The sequence below is a fragment of the Nuphar pumila genome, chromosome 1 (assembly GCF_984573655.1).
Source record: "Nuphar pumila chromosome 1, dmNupPumi1.hap1.1, whole genome shotgun sequence".
NCBI classification, from domain to species: Eukaryota; Viridiplantae; Streptophyta; class Magnoliopsida; order Nymphaeales; family Nymphaeaceae; genus Nuphar; species Nuphar pumila.
The window spans coordinates 180,427,321-180,450,953 of NC_143249.1; the positions used below are offsets into that span (position 1 = coordinate 180,427,321).

General features: G+C 37.3%; 1 protein-coding gene across 1 annotated transcript; it reads right to left on the reverse strand.

The window, feature by feature from the left end:
* Positions 1–887: 887 nt before the first annotated feature.
* On the reverse strand, positions 888–14,894 carry LOC149851512 (ATP-dependent Clp protease ATP-binding subunit ClpA homolog CD4B, chloroplastic-like). Its single transcript, XM_090000985.1, has 10 exons — positions 14,827–14,894; positions 12,793–13,411; positions 12,519–12,634; positions 11,987–12,109; positions 11,719–11,904; positions 11,242–11,457; positions 10,915–11,132; positions 2,901–2,976; positions 2,721–2,810; positions 888–2,365 (listed from the first exon to the last, which is right to left on the reverse strand). The coding sequence occupies exons 2-10, from the start codon at positions 13,355–13,357 to the stop codon at positions 1,190–1,192; spliced, it is 2,766 nt and encodes a 921-aa protein (XP_089857111.1). The 5' UTR covers positions 13,358–13,411; positions 14,827–14,894; the 3' UTR covers positions 888–1,189.
* Between the last annotated feature and the right edge of the window lie 8,739 nt (positions 14,895–23,633).

A 23,633-nucleotide genomic window follows, 5' to 3' on the forward strand; every position in this document is an offset into this window, starting at 1 on the left:
CCGGTGTTGGAGAAGAAACGAGAGGGTGGAGATGAAAATGGATGGTGGGAGTGGAGTTGTCAACTGCATCCTTGGAAGAATGTAATTAAAATGGGGAGATGGGAGGCCAACTCTACTCCCATCTCCGAGCTCCCAAACAGCAGCGGGAGTAGAGGATTCAATGAATCTCCATCTCCCTTCTCAAATCTGGATCCCAAACAGAGCCTAAAGTTGCTTAAGACCCCAACCATCCTTTTGCTTGTTTCTAGTGTTTGCATATTTGCAAATGGGTTAACCCACTTTCATCAGGTTCTACACCTAAGCTGCAGTTGCACCTTCTAGTTCCTCACTTTCTTGATCCAAATTCTAGAGGCCGAAAGCCTGATCTGGCAAGGCATGGACCCTAGATCGATTAACTAGGTCTTGGCCAGCTTTTAGGCTTAGGGTATAGGCTTAACATTTACGCAGCCAGCATCTGTCCATGCCCATGTTAAATAAACTGGTCCCGGCCTGAATGGAAAAGGCTCCTTGACTGACTTGTCTAGGTTTGGGTCAAAATTTGAGACCTAGAGCCTCATTTACCATGTCCGTACAGTGAACAGTAGGGTTGGAGTATATGGCAACACCTATTTCTGCACAAGGATGGACATCAGCTTGTTCCAATTTCTCCAATATAAGCCAATTTAGTGAAGCTTTTGATTTTCAACAACAGGACAACCAGAAAGCAGGCCAATGGAGGTTCATCAAACACAATAGTATGCTTTAATCAACAATGGTAGTTAGGCTCTTTGTTGGTCGAACGCACATTCATGCACACACACATGCACAAACAGAATCTTGACACTGGAAGGAAGAAATATGGCGAATAGGTTCAGCTCCAATAAATCTGTTCAAAGTTAGAAGCAGGCTACAAACCAATTTAGTGACTGATTCTCATTTACAAACCCAAAAAGACTGGCACCAGCCATGAAAGCTTGACAAAGCTTAAGGTATAATTGTAAAGTAATGTGGAATTTTCTCTCTAGAAGTAACAAAAATTCACGCAATATTGCACCTAGAACATCTCACACCCTCACATGAGCAGTGAGCCATTCCATCCAAAAAGTGTTTGATTTCCTACTATACTCACTGCCCCAGAAGCATATAATCAGACAAATTCATAAAAAGGAATAAATGATAAGAACTGGAAGTGCAAGAACAGACCTATCTTTTACACAAGAGCTGGAGATAAGGGCTCTGCTGTACCACTCATTCCATTGAGAACTGTCACATTCCCATCAGAATCCACATCGACAATGGCAGAATTGCCTTCCTTAATCTCACCAGCGAGCATCTTCTCTGCCAAACTATCTTCTAATAACCTCATAATTGCCCTCCTTAAAGGCCTGGCTCCATAACTTGGATTGTAACCTTCTTCGACCACCCGATCCCTAAACCTCTCTGTCACCTGAAGCTCAATGTCTTTCGCCTTAAGCCGCTCAAAGACTTCCTTCAGCATTATGTCTGCAATTTTCTTTACCTCAGGCTTAGTCAATTGCCGGAAGACTATCATCTCATCCAACCGATTCAAAAACTCTGGCCGGAAGTATTGCTTGAGCTCATCCGTCACCAAGCTCTTTATCCGGTTGTAGCTGCTGTCCTTTTCATCATAGTCGAGGTCAAAACCAAGTCTTCGCCCACCTTTCTCAATCACATTACTGCCAACATTTGATGTCATTATCAAAAGGGTGTTTTTGAAGTCCACGGTTCTCCCTTTACTGTCTGTTAACCGACCATCTTCTAATATCTGAAGCATCATGTTGAACACATCTGGATGTGCCTTTTCAATCTCATCAAACAAAACGACAGTGTAAGGACGCCTCCGCACTGCCTCTGTAAGCTGGCCACCTTCTGTATATCCAACGTAGCCAGGAGGTGAACCGATGAGCTTTGAGACAGTATGCCTCTCCATGAACTCACTCATATCAAGACGAATCATAGCTTCCTCTGATCCAAAATAGTATACAGACAAAGCCTTTGCAAGTTCGGACTTCCCGACTCCTGTTGGACCAGAGAATATGAAGCTAGCAATAGGACGGTTAGGATTCTTAAGGCCAACTCGGGCTCGGCGGATTGCACGGCTGATAGCTTTGACAGCTTCATCTTGACCAATTATCCGCTTATGCAGTGTCTCCTCCATCTTAAGAAGCCGGTCTGACTCATCAGTGGAAACTTTTTCTACAGGTATGCCAGTCCATAAGGACACTATATGATGTATGTCAGCTTCAGTCACCACAGGGCCAGCATCACCTGCCTCACTCTCAGCCTTTGATCTTTCTTTTCCTTTCTCAGTGACAGCTGCAATCTGTGCCTTGAGCTCCATTTCACGATCACGCAGCTCACCAGCCTATATGTAAGAGTAAAGAAAATGTTGACACTTTTTATTACTAATGCAAAAAACACACGGCCGACATGAAGATACAATATCTCACTGAAAACTGTGTGTGTGTGTGTGTGTGTGTGTGTGTGAGCGGGCATGTGTGCACACACCTACACATTCTCTACATGTGCAGAGAGAAATTGTTCCTACTGCATAAGTTCCCAGATATGTAGAACCTATGTTTTATGATTTCTGATAATATGGTTTCACATAAAATGATACTTGCAAATAACTGATTAGCCTGAATCTCTAAAAGTTCTTGATTTTAACTCTTCATAACTGAATCCAGGTATGGAATCATCAATTCACAAAAGTAAATTACCTTTTCAAAATCCTGACTGCGCACAGCTTCATTCTTCTCCTTGGTGATTTGTCTGAGCTCTTTGTCAAGCTCCCTGGCCTCCTCAGGAAGCTGTACAAGAATTAAACAAAATATTTTGTAAGATGCATTGTTAAAACATGTAATAAAAAAACCATGATAATAAAATATGAGAATTCAAACCTGTGCATAACGAAGCCGCACACGAGAACCAGCTTCATCAATCAAGTCAATTGCTTTATCAGGGAGGAAGCGGTCACTGCAGTTTGTAACAGATTGTCAGAGAAACATGAACACAGGACCAAAAAGTAAAGTTGAGAGCTATAGAAGTTTCAGAAGAAAGGAGAAATAGATCATTTGTGTCATCCAGCATTCTATAGAAAATGATGCAGCTTTTCTTTCTGCGGCCCTCCCGCCGCTCTTCCCCCCAACCCTGAAATCAATCAGAACTGTTAACTATACATAAAATGTCTCCTCCCAGAAACAGTCCTCACAGAATTCTCAACAACCAATTCAGCCCAGAGAGTTGTCATGCACCAAAATGACTAAATGAAAAGTGGCCATTGTGCACCATTGTATTACTCAGAAATTGGCCCCAACCTATAGTAGAGTGGATTGGCACCACAGAGCTGCTCTATACCTGTCATGGGTTCCTAAGGGAATTTGAATTCCTGATGTTCGGGGCCTCCGCACATCCCGACACTTGTCCTAGCCAACTGGGCAATTCACCCCACTGGAGCATTGATGCAGTACAAAAGATGCTTCCTCTACTACTTTTTTTTTCTTTTTAATCGTGGAAGTCCATTTTTCACTTGTTAAGATTAACAACCTAATTAACCTTAAAAGAAGTGGTTGATCTAAATTACTGCCTTAATTAGCTGTTGGTAGAACGATTTTTCTTTTTGCAATAGATGAATCTCAATGTGACAGCATTAACAAGCAAGAAATCAATCACTCAAGTCTTCAAAACATGCACGACACTGACCCATCAAACAGTGAAATATACAGAGCCACAACTACAGTATGGGTGGACTGCAAGTATATAGCAAATTCACCTGAACATGCCCAAAAAATCTTTCTTTTACTTCTGTTTATTTTTTATTTTATAACTGGTCACTGAAAGGAGCTAATATCAAACTTGAAAAAGAAGGATAAAAGATCGAATAGGCTTCTTGGAATTGTGAAATATGTATGCCACCGTACACAAGCATGTGCCCAGAACTCCTCGCTTCTAAAACTTGATGAGAATCTCGATTCTCACACACTTCTCTTATGCTTTCCACATGCTTCAACTATTCTTATTATATGTTTTTTCATTCTACTTTTCATATTGTTTGTTTCCTCTCTACCTTCACTCATTTCCATGTGCTTTCTCTAAATTGGAAGTCATCATTTTTAGATTTTGTTAAAAAATTTAATTCTTACACTTAAAAGTCATGAAATTTTAGAATCATCACTTTTATTTTAGTTTTTTATTCGTGTTCCATTTCAATTCTCATTCAATTCTTATATTGCTTTTTTTATTTCTCCCTTCCCGCTTCCTATACTTTTTAAATGCACTGCTTCTCGCTTCCGCTTCCCGTATCATTTTCCATTTCTGCTTCCTAGTCTGGCAACCTTGCTTTTACCAACTATACCTACTATCCATGCACAAGAAGGGACTTGTCATGGAGTTTTGGGATGAGCAAAATGGTTGGAACATAGAGTTTAAGAGAACCCTCCTGTTAAAATATATGTAATCAATATATTTATATATATATATATAAATATGTTTATCACACACTACCCGATAAGGGGTAGTTCTGTAAACTCGCCCAATAGGGGCATTGTAGTCTTTTTTTATTTTTCTTCTTTTTCCTTTTTCTTTTTCCTTTTTTTCTTATTTATTTTTTGTTTCTTTTTTGTTTTTTTTGTGCATTAAATGCACAGCCATTGGGGGCCCCAACAAAGAGTCGTTGGGCCCCCAACGGTCACAATTGTGACCGTTGGGAGCCCAACGACTCCTTGTTGGGACTCCCAATGGTCCCTCTCTCTCTATTTTCTCTAACTCTCCATCACTTCTCTCTTGCCTATAAATAAGTGGGGTCTCCCCCTTTGTAAAGTGTGGCTTCTTCAAGCCTCTTTGTGCCTTTATAAGATTTTATGTTTTCTAGCCATTATTGGCTTTTGTGTATCTCCTCTTTTGGACTTGTTCTTTGATTTCTATGTGTGAATGTCCATTGTCATTACATGGTATCAAAGCCTTGGTTGTGCTCTTGATTCACATAGCTAGTTTTCTAGTTATTCCTCTCTCTTAGTTTGTCCTTCATTCTTGATTATATGATGGAAGGAGAACAAAAGATTGATCTCTCCTTCAAGCTTAATGGTACTAACTACATGATGTGGGCCGCCGTCATGGAGAACAACCTCAATGGTAAAAAGCTTTGGGGATATGTTATGGGCACCGTTAAGGAACCTCAACTTCAACTTACGAAAATGGATGGTGATCAAGAAAAAACTCTAGAAAGAAATGCTCGCATGAAGGCTATTGAAGATCACCAATCGAAGGTAGAAGATTGGGAAAGTAAGCATGCAAAAATTCTTGCATGGTTCATGAACAACGTAGAGCTAAAGATTTGCGCCAACATTGCTAAATTCCGCCTAGCAAATGAAGCATGGTTCTTTATGAAAGGTATGTATACCCAAAAAGACTTTGCTCATCAATTCTTTATCCAAGAAAAAATTTGTACCATTAAGCAAGGTGAAATGAGTATAAGAGATTACTATACCACTCTTGGACCCTTATGGGATGAGTTATCCCTTCTTGAACCCAAATGGGTATCTAGTGAAGATGTGGAAATGAGAAGAGAACAAATGGAAAAAGAACACTTTTTTCAATTTTTACATAGGCTTAGGCCCGAATATGAACAAGTTAGATCCTCCCTTCTTCATAGATCTAAACCTCTTCCATTGAAAGATGCCATAGCCGAAATATGCCAAGAAGAAACACGTCTTGGCATGATTAAAGGAGGAGATGAAGTTCTTGCCATGTCTAAACCCGGCAATCATATGAAAGCTTATAAGTCTCCACACTTTGGGAGGCAAAATAACTATAATGGCAATTATAGGAAAGCCATTTGCCATCATTGTCAAGAACCGGGTCATATAAGACCTAATTGTCCGAAGATAAATGAACCTCCAAAAGGTAAAGTTGCTATTATTGAAGAAATTTCACAAAAGGAAGAGCCAATGAAAGGGAAAGAGTCATTTTCTCTTGCTCAACTATCCGAAGCACTTCAAATTCTACTCAAATCGTTGTCAACTTCGGGAGCCGTCATTGCCTCTTCCTCTCCTCCAGGTATGCCTTCTTGGATTCTTGATTCTGGAGCATCCTTTCATATGACCCGTATTGAAAATGGACTATCCAATATATGTAGCAACTCCAAAAAATCGTTTGTTTCCACCGTTGATGGTACCTCCTTACAAGTTAAAAGTTTTGGAACTTTAAACTTTTCCAAAGATTTTTTTGTGCCAAACGTAAGGGTAGTACCTCAACTTAATTTAAATCTTTTATCTGTTTCTCAAATATGTGATCATGGATGTGAAATTTTCTTCTCAACCAAGGATTGCTTTATACAAGATCTCCAATCCGGGAAGCGGATTGAGCAAGGCCATAGGAGGGGAGGTCTCTACTACATGAACAATTTGAAACTTCCCACTAACTCATTTTGTAATCATGTCCAAGATAAAAATATTGAAACTTGGCATCAAAGACTTGGACATTCAATCTTCTCAAAAATGTACTTCTTTCCTTTTGGAAAGAAATTTTGTAATGAGAAACATTTTGTTTGCAAGAGTTGTATTTTTGGAAAAATGAAATTCACCCATTTTCCAAATAGGACATTTGTGTCCAAAAGACCCTTTGAATTAGTCCATTCGGATGTTTGGGGTCCTTCTCCGGTCATATCAAAAGGAGGATACTCATATTATGTTACTTTCATTGATGACTACACTCGATATGTGTGGATCTATTTTCTCAATCTAAAATCCGAAGTTTTTAATTTCTTTAAAAAATTTCATATGATTGTCAAAAACCAATTTTCAAGTAATATCTTCATTCTTCGATCCTATTCCGGTGGAGAATATCTATCAAATGAATTTCAAGAATACTTAGAAATCAATGGCATTTGTCATCAAAGGTCATGTCCTATAACTCCTCAACAAAACGGTTTAGCCGAAAGAAAGCATAGACACATCTTGGAAACCACTAGGACTCTTCTCATTTCCAAAGAAATTCTAAAATGCTATTGGGCCGAAGCCGCCTTAACTTCCACTTATTTGATAAATAGAATGATATTCTCATCTCTACAAAATATATCTCCATATGAAAAACTCTTTGAAAGAACACCTGATTTTAATAGATTAATAATTTTTGGGTGTAAGTGTTTTGTCCTTACACATAAAAGAGATAAGTTATCTCACAAAGCTATCGAATGTGTGTTCTTAGGATACGGAGAAAATCAAAAAGGTTTTAGGTGCTTCGACCCCAAAAGCAACAAACTATATGTATCCAACGATGTTACCTTTTTAGAAAATGAGAACGGCTTTGAGAAAAATAAAGATATTGATGAAAGCGAATATGTTTTCTTATTTGATCTTCTCTCTCAAGAAGATGTGACTCCTCACGAAGAGGAAGTTCTTAATGATTTAGAGGATACTCCTCTTAGTAATGTTGAAAATGGAAGTAATAATTTTGAGAATAGGTTTATTCAAACCTATGCTAGGCGTGGTCAAGAAGCTCCCATAAGTGCTTTAGAAAAATATTCTCAAAATTCCAACATAGAAGAAACCTCTTTAAGGAGATCTAGCCGAATCTCCAATCCTCCTAATAGGTTTGTTTCCTATGAATCCCTAACACCTAAATATAGGGCATGCCTAATTGCATTACACTCTTATCATGAACCATCACACTATAATGAAGCCAAAAACATTCCTCAATGGGTTGAAGCCATGAAACTAGAACTTAGTGCCCTTGAAAAGGCTAAAACTTGGGAAATAACTTTGTTACCCACTTGAAAGAAGTCTATTGGATGTAGATGGGTCTTCAAAATTAAAACTAAAAGTGATGGGTCATTAGAACATTATAAAGCTAGGTTGGTAGCCAAAGGATATGCTCAAGAGTACGGAATAGACTATGAAGAAACCTTCGCTCCCGTAGCTAGAATGACTAGTGTTAGGACTCTTATTGCGGTTGCATCCGTTAAAAAATGGCTCATCTATCAATTGGATGTTAAGAACGCATTTCTTAATGGCGAACTAAGTGAAGAGGTCTATATGGATCCTCCACCAGGAGTATCTATTGGTGAAAATAAAATTCTTAAACTTAAAAAGACACTATATGGGTTAAAACAAGCTCCAAAGGCTTGGCATGACAGATTTAGCAATGTAATGACTAGCTTAAATTTTCGTTCATGTTATACTGACACTGCGTTGTTTGTGAAAAGTGCAGGGTCCTCTGTAGTAATTCTACTACTATATGTTGATGATATGATCGTCACTGGAAGTGATGAGCAAGGAATCCATGATATTAAGAAAATTTTAAAAGAAAATTTTGACATGTCTGACCTTGGTTTCTTAAGATATTTTCTAGGTATTGAAGTTGCCTATTCTCCCCGAGGGTATATTCTCTCTCAGATGAAACTTGTCGCTGACATTTGTTCCAAGTCTGGAATTCCGGATGATAAGAAGACAGAAACCCCTGAGGTTATCAATGCAAAACTAAGGCTGGAAGATGGGACACTTCTCGAGAATCCTACTCCGTACCGTCAACTCGTTGGGTCTCTGACATACTTATCCATCACTCGGCCAGACATAGCTCATGCAATTCACTCCGTCAGTCAGTTTCAACATACACCCACAACTGTGCACATGAGTGCAGTCTTAAGGATTGTCAGATATATTAAAGACATCATAACTAAGGGAGTTTTTCTTTCCTCTTCATCATCTCTTGATTTAATTGCTTATACAGATGCTGATTGGGGAGGAAATCCCAATGATAAAGTCTCAACCACTGGTTTTTGTGTTTTTCTAGGTGACTCTATGATTTCTTGGAAATGCAAGAAGCAGCACAAAGTGTCATTGTCCTTAACAGAAGCAGAGTATCGTGCAATGGCCACTACAACCATGGAGCTTGTGTGGCTTAGAAGTCTCCTCAGTGATATGGGCATCATCATCTCAGTTCCTTCGAAGATGTGTTGCGATAACAAGAGTGTTATCTATATTGCAAGCAATCACACCTTTCATGAGCGTACTAAACACATAGAGATGGATTGCCACTATGTTCGAGATGAATACCTAAAAGGCACCATAGCACTGCCCTACGTCACATCCGAGTACCAGTTGGCGGACTTCTTCACCAAAGCCCTTGCTGCTCCTCGTTTCATGTTTCTTCTCAACAAGCTTTCGGTTGTATCCCCGTAAAGCTTGAGGGAGGGTGTTAAAATATATGTAATCAATATATTTATATATATATATATATATATGTTTATCACACACTACCCGATAAGGGGTAGTTCTGTAAACTCGCCCAATAGGGGCATTGTAGTCTTTTTTTATTTTTCTTTTTTTTCCTTTTTCTTTTTCCTTTTTTCTTATTTATTTTTTTTTTCTTTTTTGTTCTTTTTGTGCATTAAATGCACAGCCATTGGGTCCCCAACAAAGAGTCGTTGGACCCCCAATGGTCACAATTGTGACCGTTGGGAGCCCAACGACTCCTTGTTGGGACTCCCAATGGTCCCTCTCTCTCTATTTTCTCTAACTCTCCCTCACTTCTCTCTTGCCTATAAATAAGTGGGGTCTCCCCCTTTGTAAAGTGTGGCTTCTTCAAGCCTCTTTGTGCCTTTATAAGATTTTATGCTTTCTAGCCATTATTGGCTTTTGCGTATGTCCTCTTTTGGACTTGTTCTTTGATTTCTATGTGTGAATGTCCATTGTAGGACATACTTTCCTTTTCCGCATATTTCATTACACCTCCCCCAATCGGAGTCCCTTATTTTTTGCATCCCTCATGGTAAAGCCTCCTCACCATCTCCAATCAACAAACCCGGACTCTACTGTCTGGAGATGTGATAAAGATGTGTCCATATCGGTTGCTTCCTTCATGCGGGCTCACAGATATGCAGGGCCCTGCGCATTCCGGGAGCAACCTATTTGGGGCTTTGGTCCTTTGCCGTGGGCTACTCAGTCTGCCTGGCTGGTGTCTCTGCAGAAGGTCAGTACACAAAACTGCTCTCCCTTGCTAGCATGTATTACATGTGTTGTGCGGATGAGGAATCTGTGGTCCATCTATTTGCGCTATGTCCTGCTTTTGGATTGCTTCTGCAGCTTGCATGAGGGGACTTCAGAATTGCTCTACCTAAGGATGAGCCAATAAATATGCTAATTCTGTGGCCTCCTAACCTTAAACGTAACAGGAAGTGGTGCTTGGTTTAGAAGTGGTGGTTATTCACCACAGGATTTTCTCAAGTAAGGTGTTGCCTCTCAAGCTCATACACACGACTCAGTTGGACATCTTAGCATTTGCGAAGCTGAAATGGCCTTATGAGGACCTCTCTTGGATCGGAGAGCCCTGGATTGGGCATTGTAAGCATCCCTAGGATTTTTATCCTGGGGGGATCTGGTTTATTGTATGTTCTCACCGTTCTTCTTGTCCCCTTCTCCTTCTCTCTCTATCTGTGACTTCTTGTCACCCTCTCTATTGTCTCTTCCTTCTTCTGAATCTTAATGAACTTCAATTTTCAGATTAAAAAAATAACAAAGTTATTTTTATGATGCTTTGATTTTGATGTTTTAATATCACAAGAAGCCATCTTTTTGGCATCTAAAGGCATAGTGTCATAGCATGATTAGAACAATAAAGTTGGGAACCGAAGCAAAGGTTTATGTCAGAAAATGATGAACATTGAAGTCCCCCTTTGTATGTAGCCAAAATAATTGCTTTATTAACCTTGTGATGGTATGTAAATCCAATTGAGAATTATTTCAATTTCCAACCTTTTGAACTTCATAGTGCAGCATTACCATTCTTTGGAAAACTATCAACAGTTTGGATCAAGAACTTTCAAAACTTTTGAAAGAGCTGCTTGAAGTGTTAAGCTATCAACAACAAAGTAAGGCTGCTTGTGACTGTGACACGAATGAAGTGCTCTCAGTTACCAACCTGATGTACTGATGTGAAAGTTGTGCAGCAGCCACAATAGCCTCATCAGTATAACGGAGCTTGTGATGAATCTCATAACGTTCACGCAGACCTCTGAGAATTAGAATTGTTTCATCAACAGCTGGTTCAGGAACTTTTACAGGCTGAAACCGCCTTTCCAAAGCAGGGTCTTTCTCAATGTGTTTCCTGTACTCATCTAGTGTTGTAGCACCAATACACTGCAAATGAATCACAACAAATAATCATACAAGTAACAGTAAAATCTTCTATGTAATGCACATTACAAATATAAGCAGACACTCCCGTATATTCTGAAATTTAAATCACCTGAAGGTCACCCCTTGCAAGAGCTGGTTTCAAAATATTTGCAGCATCTATTGCTCCCTCAGCTGCCCCAGCCCCAATTAAAGTATGCACTTCATCAATGAAAAGAATTATATCATCACTCTGCTTAATTTCTTCCATCAGTTTCTTCAATCTTTCTTCAAATTCTCCACGGTATTTTGTACCAGCAACAAGAAGACCCATATCAAGGGTAATCACCTGCATCTCGTTCAAAAGACATGGAAGGATCAACAATATACAGATCTGAAACAAAACATTTTTCAGAGACCCAATGGAAGTAGTTTAAAATAATGAAAACAGCATAGAAGTTTAAATAAAAGATGTCAAAATCAATAAGCAACAGTTAAGGAATGCACCACTTCCTATGGTATTTAAGAACTAGCAGTTCATGAGCTTGCCTTTGACCATTTTGATATACAAACTAATTGATATTTAATTCATGACTGAGTGTGGAACAACCTTCTTCCCCTCGATGGTTTCAGGTACATCTCCGTTTGCAATTCGTTGAGCAAGCCCTTCTGCAATTGCAGTCTTTCCGACACCAGGTTCTCCAATAAGGCAGGGATTGTTCTTTGTTCGCCGGCCCAAGATCTGGGTAACTCGCTCAATTTGAGCATGCCTTCCAACAACAGGATCTAATTTACCCTGAAAAATAGGTGAACACACCAAATGTTAATAAACAATGCAGAAACCTTAAATACCAGCAAATTAGTCCATACATAATTACCTCTTCCGCCAGTTTTGTCAGATTCGTTCCGTACTCATCCAGTGTTGGCATCTTATTTCCACTACTGCCTCCTCCAACACCAGCACCAACAGCTTCAGTGCTTTCCCCAACCATACGGATAACCTATTGTACAAGGAAACTTGAGCAAGCATATAAGATGAGCAGAGCAAGTCATAACTCTGCAAGATGGTCGAGAGACTAAGTATTTCCATGATGTAGGCAAGAATATGCCCAAATAACTTGGCATAAGATGAAACATTTTGTGTGTGCATGCATACACATGGCTCTATATATGCATTACTGCACTATGCTTCAGTGCACATGAACATGCCAGTCTAACATTAATCACACAGTCCAGTACGATTGTGAAATGATGGAACATCCACTCCGGAATGATACCAATGTATGCATGTCTGAGTTTGTTTGGTTGAGGATGATACAATCAACCAAGACGGAAAGATGGAAAACATAGTCTGATAGCAACACACAGCACAAAACATGGAAATTATGAATGGCAATCTTGAAGCCTTGCCTGTGTGCGTATATTGCTCGGATCAGCTCCCAGGTTCTCAAGAACACGGGCAGCAACACCTTCTCCTTCACGAAGCAATCCGAGAAGTAAGTGCTCCGATCCAATATAGTTATGACCTGCAATTAGCAAACAACAATCAATTCAATTCTATCTAAGTAACAATAAAGGTGATCACATGCACAGAGTAGCTGCGAGAAGTTGCAATATAGTTATAGATTTCTCTTTTAAATATAAGAAAGCTGAATTTTGCATAAACGGGAGCCTACAAACATACCAAGTTGGCGAGCTTCCTCAAGAGATAGTTCCAAAACACGCTTGGCACGAGGGGTAAATGGTATTTCCACAGCAACATAACCACTTCCTCTACCAATAATCTTCTCAACCTCCACCCTGGCATCCTTAAGGCTGATACTCATAGACTTTAGAACTTTTGCTGCAATACCTGTCCCTTCACCAATAAGACCTAACAAAATCTGCTCTGTACCAACAAAGTTGTGGCCAAGTCGTCTTGCTTCTTCTTGTGCAAGCATAATAACTTTTATAGCTTTTTCAGTAAAACGCTCAAACATAGCTACAGCAACTCCTCGGCTGGCCTTCCCACGTGGGATGCAAATGGAAGATGCTACAGTTGCATGAAAACCCTTGCCAGTTTGCAAAAGCATATCAAGAGCATTAGACCCACGCAAACCTTTGAAAGATCGTAAGCCTGGGCTGCTTGCTTGTATAGTGCCCATCATCCTGACAGACCATCTGGTTTTTTCAGAGCTTTGAAGTTGCCTACCATTTTTGCTCACAGCACCAGCAGGAAGAATTGAATATTGCATCAGTGCCCCAGCCATGATTGAAGCCAATACTGTCAAGCTTTGTGGCCCAACAAACAAAAGCACACTAACCTGTACAAATTGGAAGCCTAAAGATTAACAAATAGAAGAAATTATTCGAGCTAATCAAGAATTTATGACAAAAATCGATTGCAACAACTCTAACTTTCACTTATCACAAGCATGTGCAGATCTGGCTAGCAGATGTTCCAAGAAAGCTAAAATGTAGCATCTCAATACGCATGAGATCCCAATGACATCAATATTTAAAAGAGAAATCTTATAAGCCTTTTTTCTATGGGTTAAAGTCCAATGATAACCTAGTGCCTCGATATAACAAACAAGTTTTCTACTTGAGTCAGACTCGCACTGACCCCTTCACTAGTGTTACTAAATGGTACCAATAACTAGTCTTAACACCCAATTAATTGAAGAAAGAAGAAATATGAAGATGTTTGATTTTATGATGCAAGAGACCATAGCTGCTCAAAGTGGCAGGATAAAAGAGAGGAGTGGATTCGCATGCATCAACCAAACACATCACAACCTACATGAATTTACTGGTACTTAATGTTCCTTTTCACTCTAGCCGAAATTCCTAGTCCACCTCCACCCGTTACCCACCCCTTTTTGGTCCCAATGTACTGCTCTCCCACTCTTTAATTAAAAAAGAAAAAAAAATGAAATCTATGAATGAAGACGGTTGGAGTCACTAAAAATGCATACATTCACATGCAAATTTCGTTATTCAACCACATAACAGGCATCTACATGAGGGCACCAGATTATGCTTCTCAATATTAGCACCAGAATGCGAAACTAGTTATGATGTAGAAAACATAATATATCAGGATCAAAGAACCAGTACAATGCGTACAACATGCATCATGAAGAGAACATCAAACCGGTTATGTGCAACTGAACAAGACTGTGATTTGCTTCAAATCAAGATGGGCAGGCAAGGGAAAACCACTCCAAAGATACAGACGAAGATGAAAAGATGGGAATTTTACCAAACAAACACACAAATTCCTAGCAATAATGGGAAGAGAAGCTTAGCCTCCACCACTCAAGATTTGAAAAAACAATAGCACTTTTTTTTGCAATAGACAAAGCGATTTCTATATGTGCATAAATCCCCTTTGGTGAAATTCCGATTGTTCTAAATACATGTGCATATTATTAACTAAATATGACACCTTGTATTTTCTTCAATAAAATTATGAAGCAAATCATCTAAGACGACACAAAAAAACAGACAGCGTCCTACCCATTAAAAAAATCGCAAAGAAAACCACAAACCCAACAAGAAATACTGCAAGGTTAGAGCTCCAAGCTACAAAACACAAGAACTTCGTTCCCTCAATGCTCAAAACCAAAGGGAAAAACGAATAATCTCTACAGTCATTCACCAATAACGAATTCGAACCGGAAAAGGAAATAAAAAATCAGAAACAATATCATTGTGAAGGAATCGGAACCCTTACCCAAGAGAGACGATTCCCTCGCGCACAGAGAGAGAGAGAGAGAAGGAGAAGAAGAGTCAAAATAAGCAAGCAACAAGAACTTTGAACGTGGGTTGTGATAATATAGCGGGGCGTCGTTCGGATTTGGACCTCGAAATCCATCCTCGGAAGATCCGCCTGCTCGGGCTTTGACCACTTGATGCAGGCTGCGACGGATCGGTACGACTCAATGGTCGGCGTGGTTGCTCCAGTTTGATGCGCCCACCTAATAAGGTAGTTGCAAGTAGGGGCTGGTAAACGAGCTGAACGAACGAGTTTGAAGTGTTCAAGCTTGGCTTGTTCTTGTGGCGAGTAGGGGGTGGCAAAACCTGACACGACCCGCCAACCCGCCTCTTAGGCGGGTTCGGGTTGGGCTTAAGCCAACCCGTTTATTAAACGGGTCGGGTTCGGGGTATGCCAACCCGCCAACTGGGCTGACCCATTTAATAAACGGGTTAGGCAGGTGGGTCAACCCGCCAACCCGTTTTCCCGACCCAACCCATTTATTAAACGGGTTGGCGGGTCATGTCGGGTTACCCGTTTATTAAATGGGTTGGGTTAGTGTTTGCCACAGCCGACCCGTTTAATAAACAGGTCGGATTCGGGTTGAGATATGCTGACCCGCCAACCCGCCAACGATTGCCACCCCTAGTGGCGAGCAAAGCCTAATTCAAGCTGGCTTGTTTATAGAAAATTTGCATTTTTTTTAGAGTTGAGAAAAAAGTAAGTTTACAAAAAAATACACATGTAAAATATGAACGAAATATATTAGTTGAGCAGCCAAGTACCTATTGTTCGTATTCAGCTTGGTGAGCCTATTTTATGAGTTTGAACGAGTTTTTTTACGAGCCAAACATTAGCTGAGCCAGCTTGTTTCCCTGCCCTAGCTGCAAGGATGACAATGAATTGGATTTTATCTGATATCCAATTGCACTCGGATGCCATTTTGAGTTTGGCTACCAAATTAGATGGATATATGTATCTGATTATGTGTAAAACATTTGAACATGTTATGAGCTTTGGTTCGTCTGAATCAAATCTGGATTCCATTCTGATTAGACAATATCCTATTAGTCTAATGTGATATTTGGCCCATATCCAACCCAAATCGAACTGTTTACATCATCGATTGTAGTTTTAAGATGACTCCAAAATCCAATTTAAAACTGGGTTTTGGGTGTAAACCACGTTTTGTCGCCCTTTAAGTGTAGGGATGGCAGTGGACCGGGGTGGGGGCGGGGAACAAGGTTTCCACCCCTGCCCGGTCTCAAAATCATGCCTCCATTCTTGCACGGGTTTTGATTTTAACTTTCCCTCCATCCCCATTTCATGTCCTCCATCCTAGATCCAAACAGGGCGTGGCAGGGCCCCGTTTTCCCTCGGTCCATGACCATCCCTACGGAAGGATTGGGGATCGGGACGGGGTGGGGTAGAGCAGAGAAGTGTAAGTCCATCCCTGCCTCCATCCTCGCACGGGTTTTGATTTTAACCTCCATCCCCCACCTCAATCCCCGTTTCATGTCCTCAATCTCCGATCCAAGTGGGGCGAGGTGGAGCGGGGCCCCATTTTCCCTCAGCCCTCTGCCATCCTTATTTGGGTGATGCAAAAACCTGGTTCTAGTAACCAAGTTTTGCCAAAACTTAAGAAAATGAAAAAAGACCAGCCCCTCTCAGTTTACAACCTGGTTTATCGAGGGGAGGACTTTCCAACCCCCCATTTTTGGATGGCTCCTCCCACTCAACCATAATCCTGTCATTTTCTGGCTGGTGGCCGGTCATAAATGACTGGAAATATTCTCTTTTTTTTTTCAAAGACCAATATAGTCAGATACATCCTAATCCAGGTTAGATTTGAAACAAATAAAGTTGGGTACGATCTGATCCGGTGTCTAACTTGGCTTGGTTTTTCCTTTTCAACATGAGAATCAAGTATTGTGGAATACATGTAACTTCAAATTAAGCAAACACTTGCACGTATATAAATAAATATTAGAATAATTGTAGTAATTGCTTCGTATGTTACCATACAGTTAGTTGAATGTATCATGTATCACACCTAAATCGTGAAGATAGGAAGGTTATCCACACTAAGCACGAAATGTGGGAAGGTAGGATAGATATGCAAGATCCTACAGATCAGATTTGAACAGGAGTTAGAAGTCAACCATGATGAATTGTGTAGACAAAAACCTGTGAAAGGAAGATGCAAGTTGATAAAGTTTTAGAGGTAAGAGAGAGAGAGAGTTACCTAATTAGAAGTGATGAGAGAGATTATTTAGGATATATATATAGAGAGAGTTTTCAGAGATTATATTGGAGATATATATATAGAGTCTTAAATGAAATATGTTAAATGAAACATGTTAAATAGTTTTTTTGCTCTTTTGATGTTTTTTTTCGCAGTTTCGACCACATAAATGTGTTTGGCATGGTCAATTTACGAGGAATCCACACTTGAGTCATATGTTTTTGATGGAAAATTTGATATTTGGAGCCTCAAAATTTTAAAAAGATTTTGGACTGTGGATTTTTCGAAGGTTATAAAAAACTCACCCATAGGTCGAAATCAAACACTTCAAGAGCTTATCCCTATAAAATCAAGTACATAAATCATATGGTCAGAATTAAAAAAAAAACAAAAAAAAAAACTGAAAACCTCATTAAACGTTTCATTTTAACATATTTCATTTAGCACCAACCCATTACTCTCTCTCTCTCTCTCTCTCTATATATATATATATATATATATATAGAGAGAGAGAGAGAGAGAGAGAGATGCATTCATAATTAAAAGTGATAAGAGAGATTATTTAGGAGACATCGAGGGAGAGTTATTCTTAATTAGAGGGGGTTGAGAGAGTGAGAGGTTGGTAAGAGATTTATTTAGAGAGATAAAGTCAGGTAATTATTTAAGGGATATAGGATAGATACAGTTACCTAATTAGAAGGGGTTGAGAGAGAGAGAGAGAGTTACCCAAATTGTTGCTTTTAACAATTCTCTGGTACGGGCAGCCAATCAAACATCTTAAGAGAACTCGTACCATCTCTCTGCTTGCGACGAACTGTCATCACACGCTTTTGGTAGTCTTGCCCGAACCATTTAAGGCCACTCTTGTGTTTATGGCAACATATATATCTGATGGTCGTATACAAAATTGTAGGCCTTCAGGTAAGCTAGAGACCAGGACATACTATATGCATGTTTGTAGGGAGGGGGGAGGGGTAGAAAAGTTCATTTTAGTATGAAAAATGGAATATTAGAAAATTTTCCTAAGAAAATATGTTTGGTTTTGTGTGCTTCTCAGCCAAAAAAAAAATCTCCCACTCGGCCATGTCATTACGTGGCTTGAATAGGTCCACCATGGGACTACATGCCACGTTTTCTATAGAGTTCATTAAAAAACTCTTTTTTAGGGTTTGAAAACCTTCTTATTTCATAAAGAAAAGTGGTGAGACAAGTGGCATTGGATATTTTTTTTTTAAAGCCAGCTGGGGTTAGGCATATCATACCCATTATAATACTATACGGTATGGTTTTGAGCATGTCATCAAACAAGCAGAGCCCCCACTAGAAGGACGAGGATCAATAGTTTTTCGCCACTATTGTTTTATTTATTAGGTGTATAATGGTGACAAAAAATGTTCAATAATTTTTTGCCTTAATTGAGTAATAACAACGGCATTTATAGGTCATCGTTAATGTGTGACTCAACACCGACGAAGAATCTCATCAAAAATGGGTACACTAATTGCGGTGACCCACCTTATAACAATGACATTACTGTGTTATCGTTATAAGCTATAACAGTGACATTTTTGTATCACCATTGTAGCCAAAAACGAGAATAATTAACTTGTTGTTATAGTCTATATAGGTGAGAAGTAAGTCTGGTATAGGCTATTATGGTGATGATTAAGTCATCGTTACAGGTTCTAACGACGACATAGGGTTAAGGCTTATAACGGTGACACAAGAATGTCATCATTATAGGCCTTAAACCTGCAAAAAAAAGAAATTTTATATTAGTTTAATAAATTTTTTACATTATATTAAACAAAACAACAAATATAATTCAAATATATACTTCAAACATCTTCAAATATAGCATACACTTCTCCAACCTCCTCAAACATTCATCTTCTCCAACCTCTTAAAAATGCAACTTCAAACATACATTCAAATATAAATGTACACTTCAAAAAACAAACATACATCATCTCCAACCCTTCCCATATATCATTTTCAAACCTGTAATAAACATACTTCAAAAAACAAACATACATCATTTCTAACCCCCTCCTCTACGTTCTCTCCAAACCTACAACAAACATACTTCAAGATGATAATTCAAAAAAAAAATATATAAAAAAAATTTATAACAATAAATGATGATGATAATAGTATAAGAATTCAGTATGCTAGCTTGGAGTTATTTTAATCACATTACGATTGAAGGCTCAATAATGTTTTTGCCTTTTCTTATACTTTCATGAGAATCTAAAAATGTATAAAGATAACACTGACAAAACATCTCTTCTTAAGCATACATCAATTCAAATATAAACGTACACTTCAAACATCATTTCAAATGTAAACATATGTTAGTATATGTTTATATATGAATTGATGTTTGAAGTATATACATTCAAATATAAGCATACATTTTTTCAACCTCCTCAAACATTCATCATTTCCAACATTCTAAAATATACACACATTCAAATATAAATATACACTTCAAACATCAATTCAAATATAAACATACACTAGTAATATTTAGCACTATACCTTTTGGAAAAAAAAACATAGAGAATAAGAAACTTATCCTCATGTGATAGCTCTGGAGGTACGAAGTTGATCCACCAGTTTATAGAGTGCATTTGTCGTCAGTTCCTGTTCATCTATTTCAGTCTACAAACAATAAATTAAGAATCTATTAAATCAAACATATTTAGCATTATACTATATGAAAAAAATATAAACTTAGGAAATATGAAACTTACCCTCGTATGATAGCTCTAGAGGTACGAAGCCTTTCATCCTACCAGGCTTGATAGTTATTAACCCTTTTGTTGCTTTATTTGCTTATAATGCATGAAAGACAATATGGTTGTGGTGATGATATTTAAATTCAGTTACAACCTTTATCTTTCACGAAATTACGTATCAAAATATTTATGAATCATCTCGATGTAATGACATGGGATCTTCATCGATGGTGTGGGATAATGAATCAACCTCTCCGCAATCATCATTTTGATATGCATTGTTATGTTTTTCGTTTTGTTCAAATAATGATGACAGAATCTCATACGCATTTCTTGGTATTATTTTTTGTGTTATATTCATTTTGTTCTTTTTGAGTTCTTTAATATAAAATACTTGCATAGCCTAAGAAGCTAAAATAAATGAATCCTTCTGGTATGTTTAGTGAAACATATTGACACATGTAAAATATTCATCCATACGTATGTGCCTATTATCAAACAAATTATATCCAAATATACACACCCAATTTTGTCCTATATATTTAAATTCGATAATATCTTTTAAAACTTCTAATAGTTCACATCAGGCTCTCCTACATCGGCTTCACGTGTAACCATTACTCCACTATTTTGAGAACTACGATCGTTACCATAAAATTGTATATGAAACCTGATTCTATTCACACCACAAGTTTGATAGGATTGTAATTCGTATTCAGGTCCTCTTATGAGAATTTGTAATTTTGGAGAAGCATCCTCGTGATTATATAGAAACTAACTTGTGAACTCTTGGTTATGTCATATTGTTGCTTCCTAAACATTGCTGGACAAGTTGTGAATTGTTTATCTATGTTCTCTTAGATACAACTCACATTCAACACAGTTGTTCAATACATATTGATGAGCTATCACATGTTCTGAATATGAAAGTATAAGTAGTAAATAGCCTCCGGCTTTCACACGAATGTCATGTGAGAATAAAGATAAATAAGGTATCATTGTTGTGTTGGGCATATCATCATACCAATCCCAATGGTTAAATCTAATATCAATACCACTAAGATACATTGAACAAAAGGTCATACATTTTATTGAAATATATGCTTCAGCAATAGAAGCTTTTGTTTGTGCTTTGTTCCTCACACTTTACTTTAATCTATAAAAGAATCTCTTGATTGGATAAATTCAATGATATTATATAGGTCCAGCAAGATCGGCCTCACGTGGTAGATGAATAGCTAAGTGCATCATGATGGTGAAAAATGTGGGTGAAAACATCTTCTCCAAAGTGCATAGAATTACTAGAACATTTTCTTTTATCTCCATTAAAGAATCGCTTCTCAACATCTTTGCACATAACCATTTGAACATATCGCTCAAATGAATTAAAGGCATGCTGATTTTTTTCTTTAGATATCTATGAACTGCAATAGGAAGTAGGCGCGAGAAGAAGACATGACTACTATGACTCTTCATTTCAAAAAAGTTAGCATCGTTTTTGCTTAGGCATCGCCCAATGTTAGATGCATAGCCATCGAAAAACTTCATATCCTTCAACCAATGAAGAAATTTCTTCTTATGCGTACTAAAAAATGTGTATTGTGCATGTAGTTTCTTTAATGTTGCACCACGTCTGTCTAAATACAGGTGACAATGTATCTTTCCGAGTCTTAAATCTTCTCATGCATTCTCGTTGTCTTTTATTTTTCTATTCACATCAAGTTGTGTATATAAGATATTGTCATATATGTTTTTCTTCACATGCATCACATCTAAGTTGTGCCTTATCTTTAGAGATGATCAATATGGTAGTAATATATATATATATATATATATATATATATAATTTATTGTCAACATTGGTTGTGCTTTTTATAATAATGTTTTTAAAACATATTTTTCAATAAAAGATTTAAAAATTTGTCAACCAAAAATATAAAAATCGACTTTCCACTTTCGTGGGGAGTATGAGTCGAATCCTCAGGGAACAGAATGATATTCTAATTAAATCTAAAAAAATCACTTTATTAATATAACAAATGTTTACAATAAATTAAAACAACTACAATTAAGTTACACACTAAAAATTAACTAAAACAAATCCTAAATTAAGCTCCTCAAGCCTTCTCTAGATCACAGGGGCATTTCTATCATTTCACCAATTCAAGCTTTCTCGTACTTGACGAAATTAACCTTTAACCTGTAGCTTGCTTGTCAACCTAAAACACATAAATTAACAAGTCAGTAAACAAAACTATAATAATTAATTAAAAAATTACACTAAAACTAATTCTAATAATTACTTAAAAAACTAAATTATAACTAAAATAAAAACAAGCTAAATTGCCAATGCTAATTAAACTAACTAATTTATATTAAATCTAATTAAACTAATTAATGTAATTACACTAACTATTATGCAAGAAAATATGAAAATTTACATAAACTAACTAAATTAGTGAAATGTCTATTTTGCCCTCATTATGATGCATGAACTACTTTCCGATAGTTTTTTGAAAACAAACAGTTTGGAGGGGCAAACAAAGTCCATATTTGATAAAATTTATTTTGTTATATTTCTGACACATACAATAATCTGTGAGATTTTACAAAACTAAGAAAATTCATCTGGAAGCTCCGGATATAAGCATTTCAAAACTGGAAAATTTTGAAAATTAGCCTGTCCTGAATTTTAAAATCCTGAAAAACCTATTTTTGAAAAACACTTAAAACTGTAACCAAATCAGCTATGATTGGGCTGATCTTTTATTTGCTAATAGTCAACACAACGATGAAAACAATAAAAGTGTTTTTTCATAAAAACTTTAAAAAAAATCTACATAAAATGACGATTGCGAGAGACTGGAAATTCTATTTCAAAATTCAATGCACTATTCAAATGAAAGCATTCAATTCATGCACCATTAGCTTTAGCAAGTTTTAGATAACATACATAACAAATCTAAATATTGTTAAAACTTAGTAACATAATTGATTATACTAAAAAATATAAATCTAAAACAGAATTTAAATATAGAATTAAAACCTAAATTATCTTGAATACATTACTTACCTTAAGTAAACATTTAAACACATTATGAAATTAAATACACAAACCTAAGCTAATCTCAATGTTATCTAGGGTGAATGCAACTTGATGGTAGACATGTCTGTATTAAACCCATCTACTCATAAAAACAATATATGCAATTATACATGTACCTAATCCACTTATCAAGTTAACTTAAGATAATTACAACTAAGAGGAGTCGTCCCCTATGTGGGACCTACTATGACTAATTACACTTTTAAAAAATAAACATTAATTCAAACTAATAATTAAGAAAGCAATTAAAGGCTATTACTAAACTAAATCACAATTAAGAAGGCAATAAATAAATGAAATCAATGAAAAATGTCTACTAAGGTTATCCCTTGCCCTATTTACACAATTCACGAATATGGTAACTACCTAAGAGTTCAAAGCAAACATGCAATTAAAACTTAAATAAATAAACTAACTTACCTAAATTGACATTCTACACGATTTTTGAAAACCTAATAACTAACCTTAATTAGACCCAGTCAAATAAAATTTGGAAAATTTTATAATCAATTCAAATTAAAAATCTAACCTACCATAGTGAGTACTTACCAAAAAAAATAAATGAGGAATCAAGGAAAGTAATTAATCTACCATTCAAACACAAAAAATCTACCTAAGTCTAAAGGCGGCAATTAATAGAAACTTCCTAACATACACTACACGTTTTTTCAAAATACTCATTAAAAGTCAATTA

Excerpts from the sequence above, each read along its gene's own strand:
- LOC149851512 (XM_090000985.1), bottom strand. The coding sequence starts at position 13,357 with ATGGCTGGGGCACTGATGCAATATTCAATTCTTCCTGCTGGTGCTGTG. Across the intron at positions 2,977-10,914 it reads CTTTCACATCAGTACATCAG|TGACCGCTTCCTCCCTGATA; the intron begins GTTGGTAACTGA and ends TACAAACTGCAG. Across the intron at positions 2,811-2,900 it reads TGCGGCTTCGTTATGCACAG|CTTCCTGAGGAGGCCAGGGA; the intron begins GTTTGAATTCTC and ends ATTCTTGTACAG.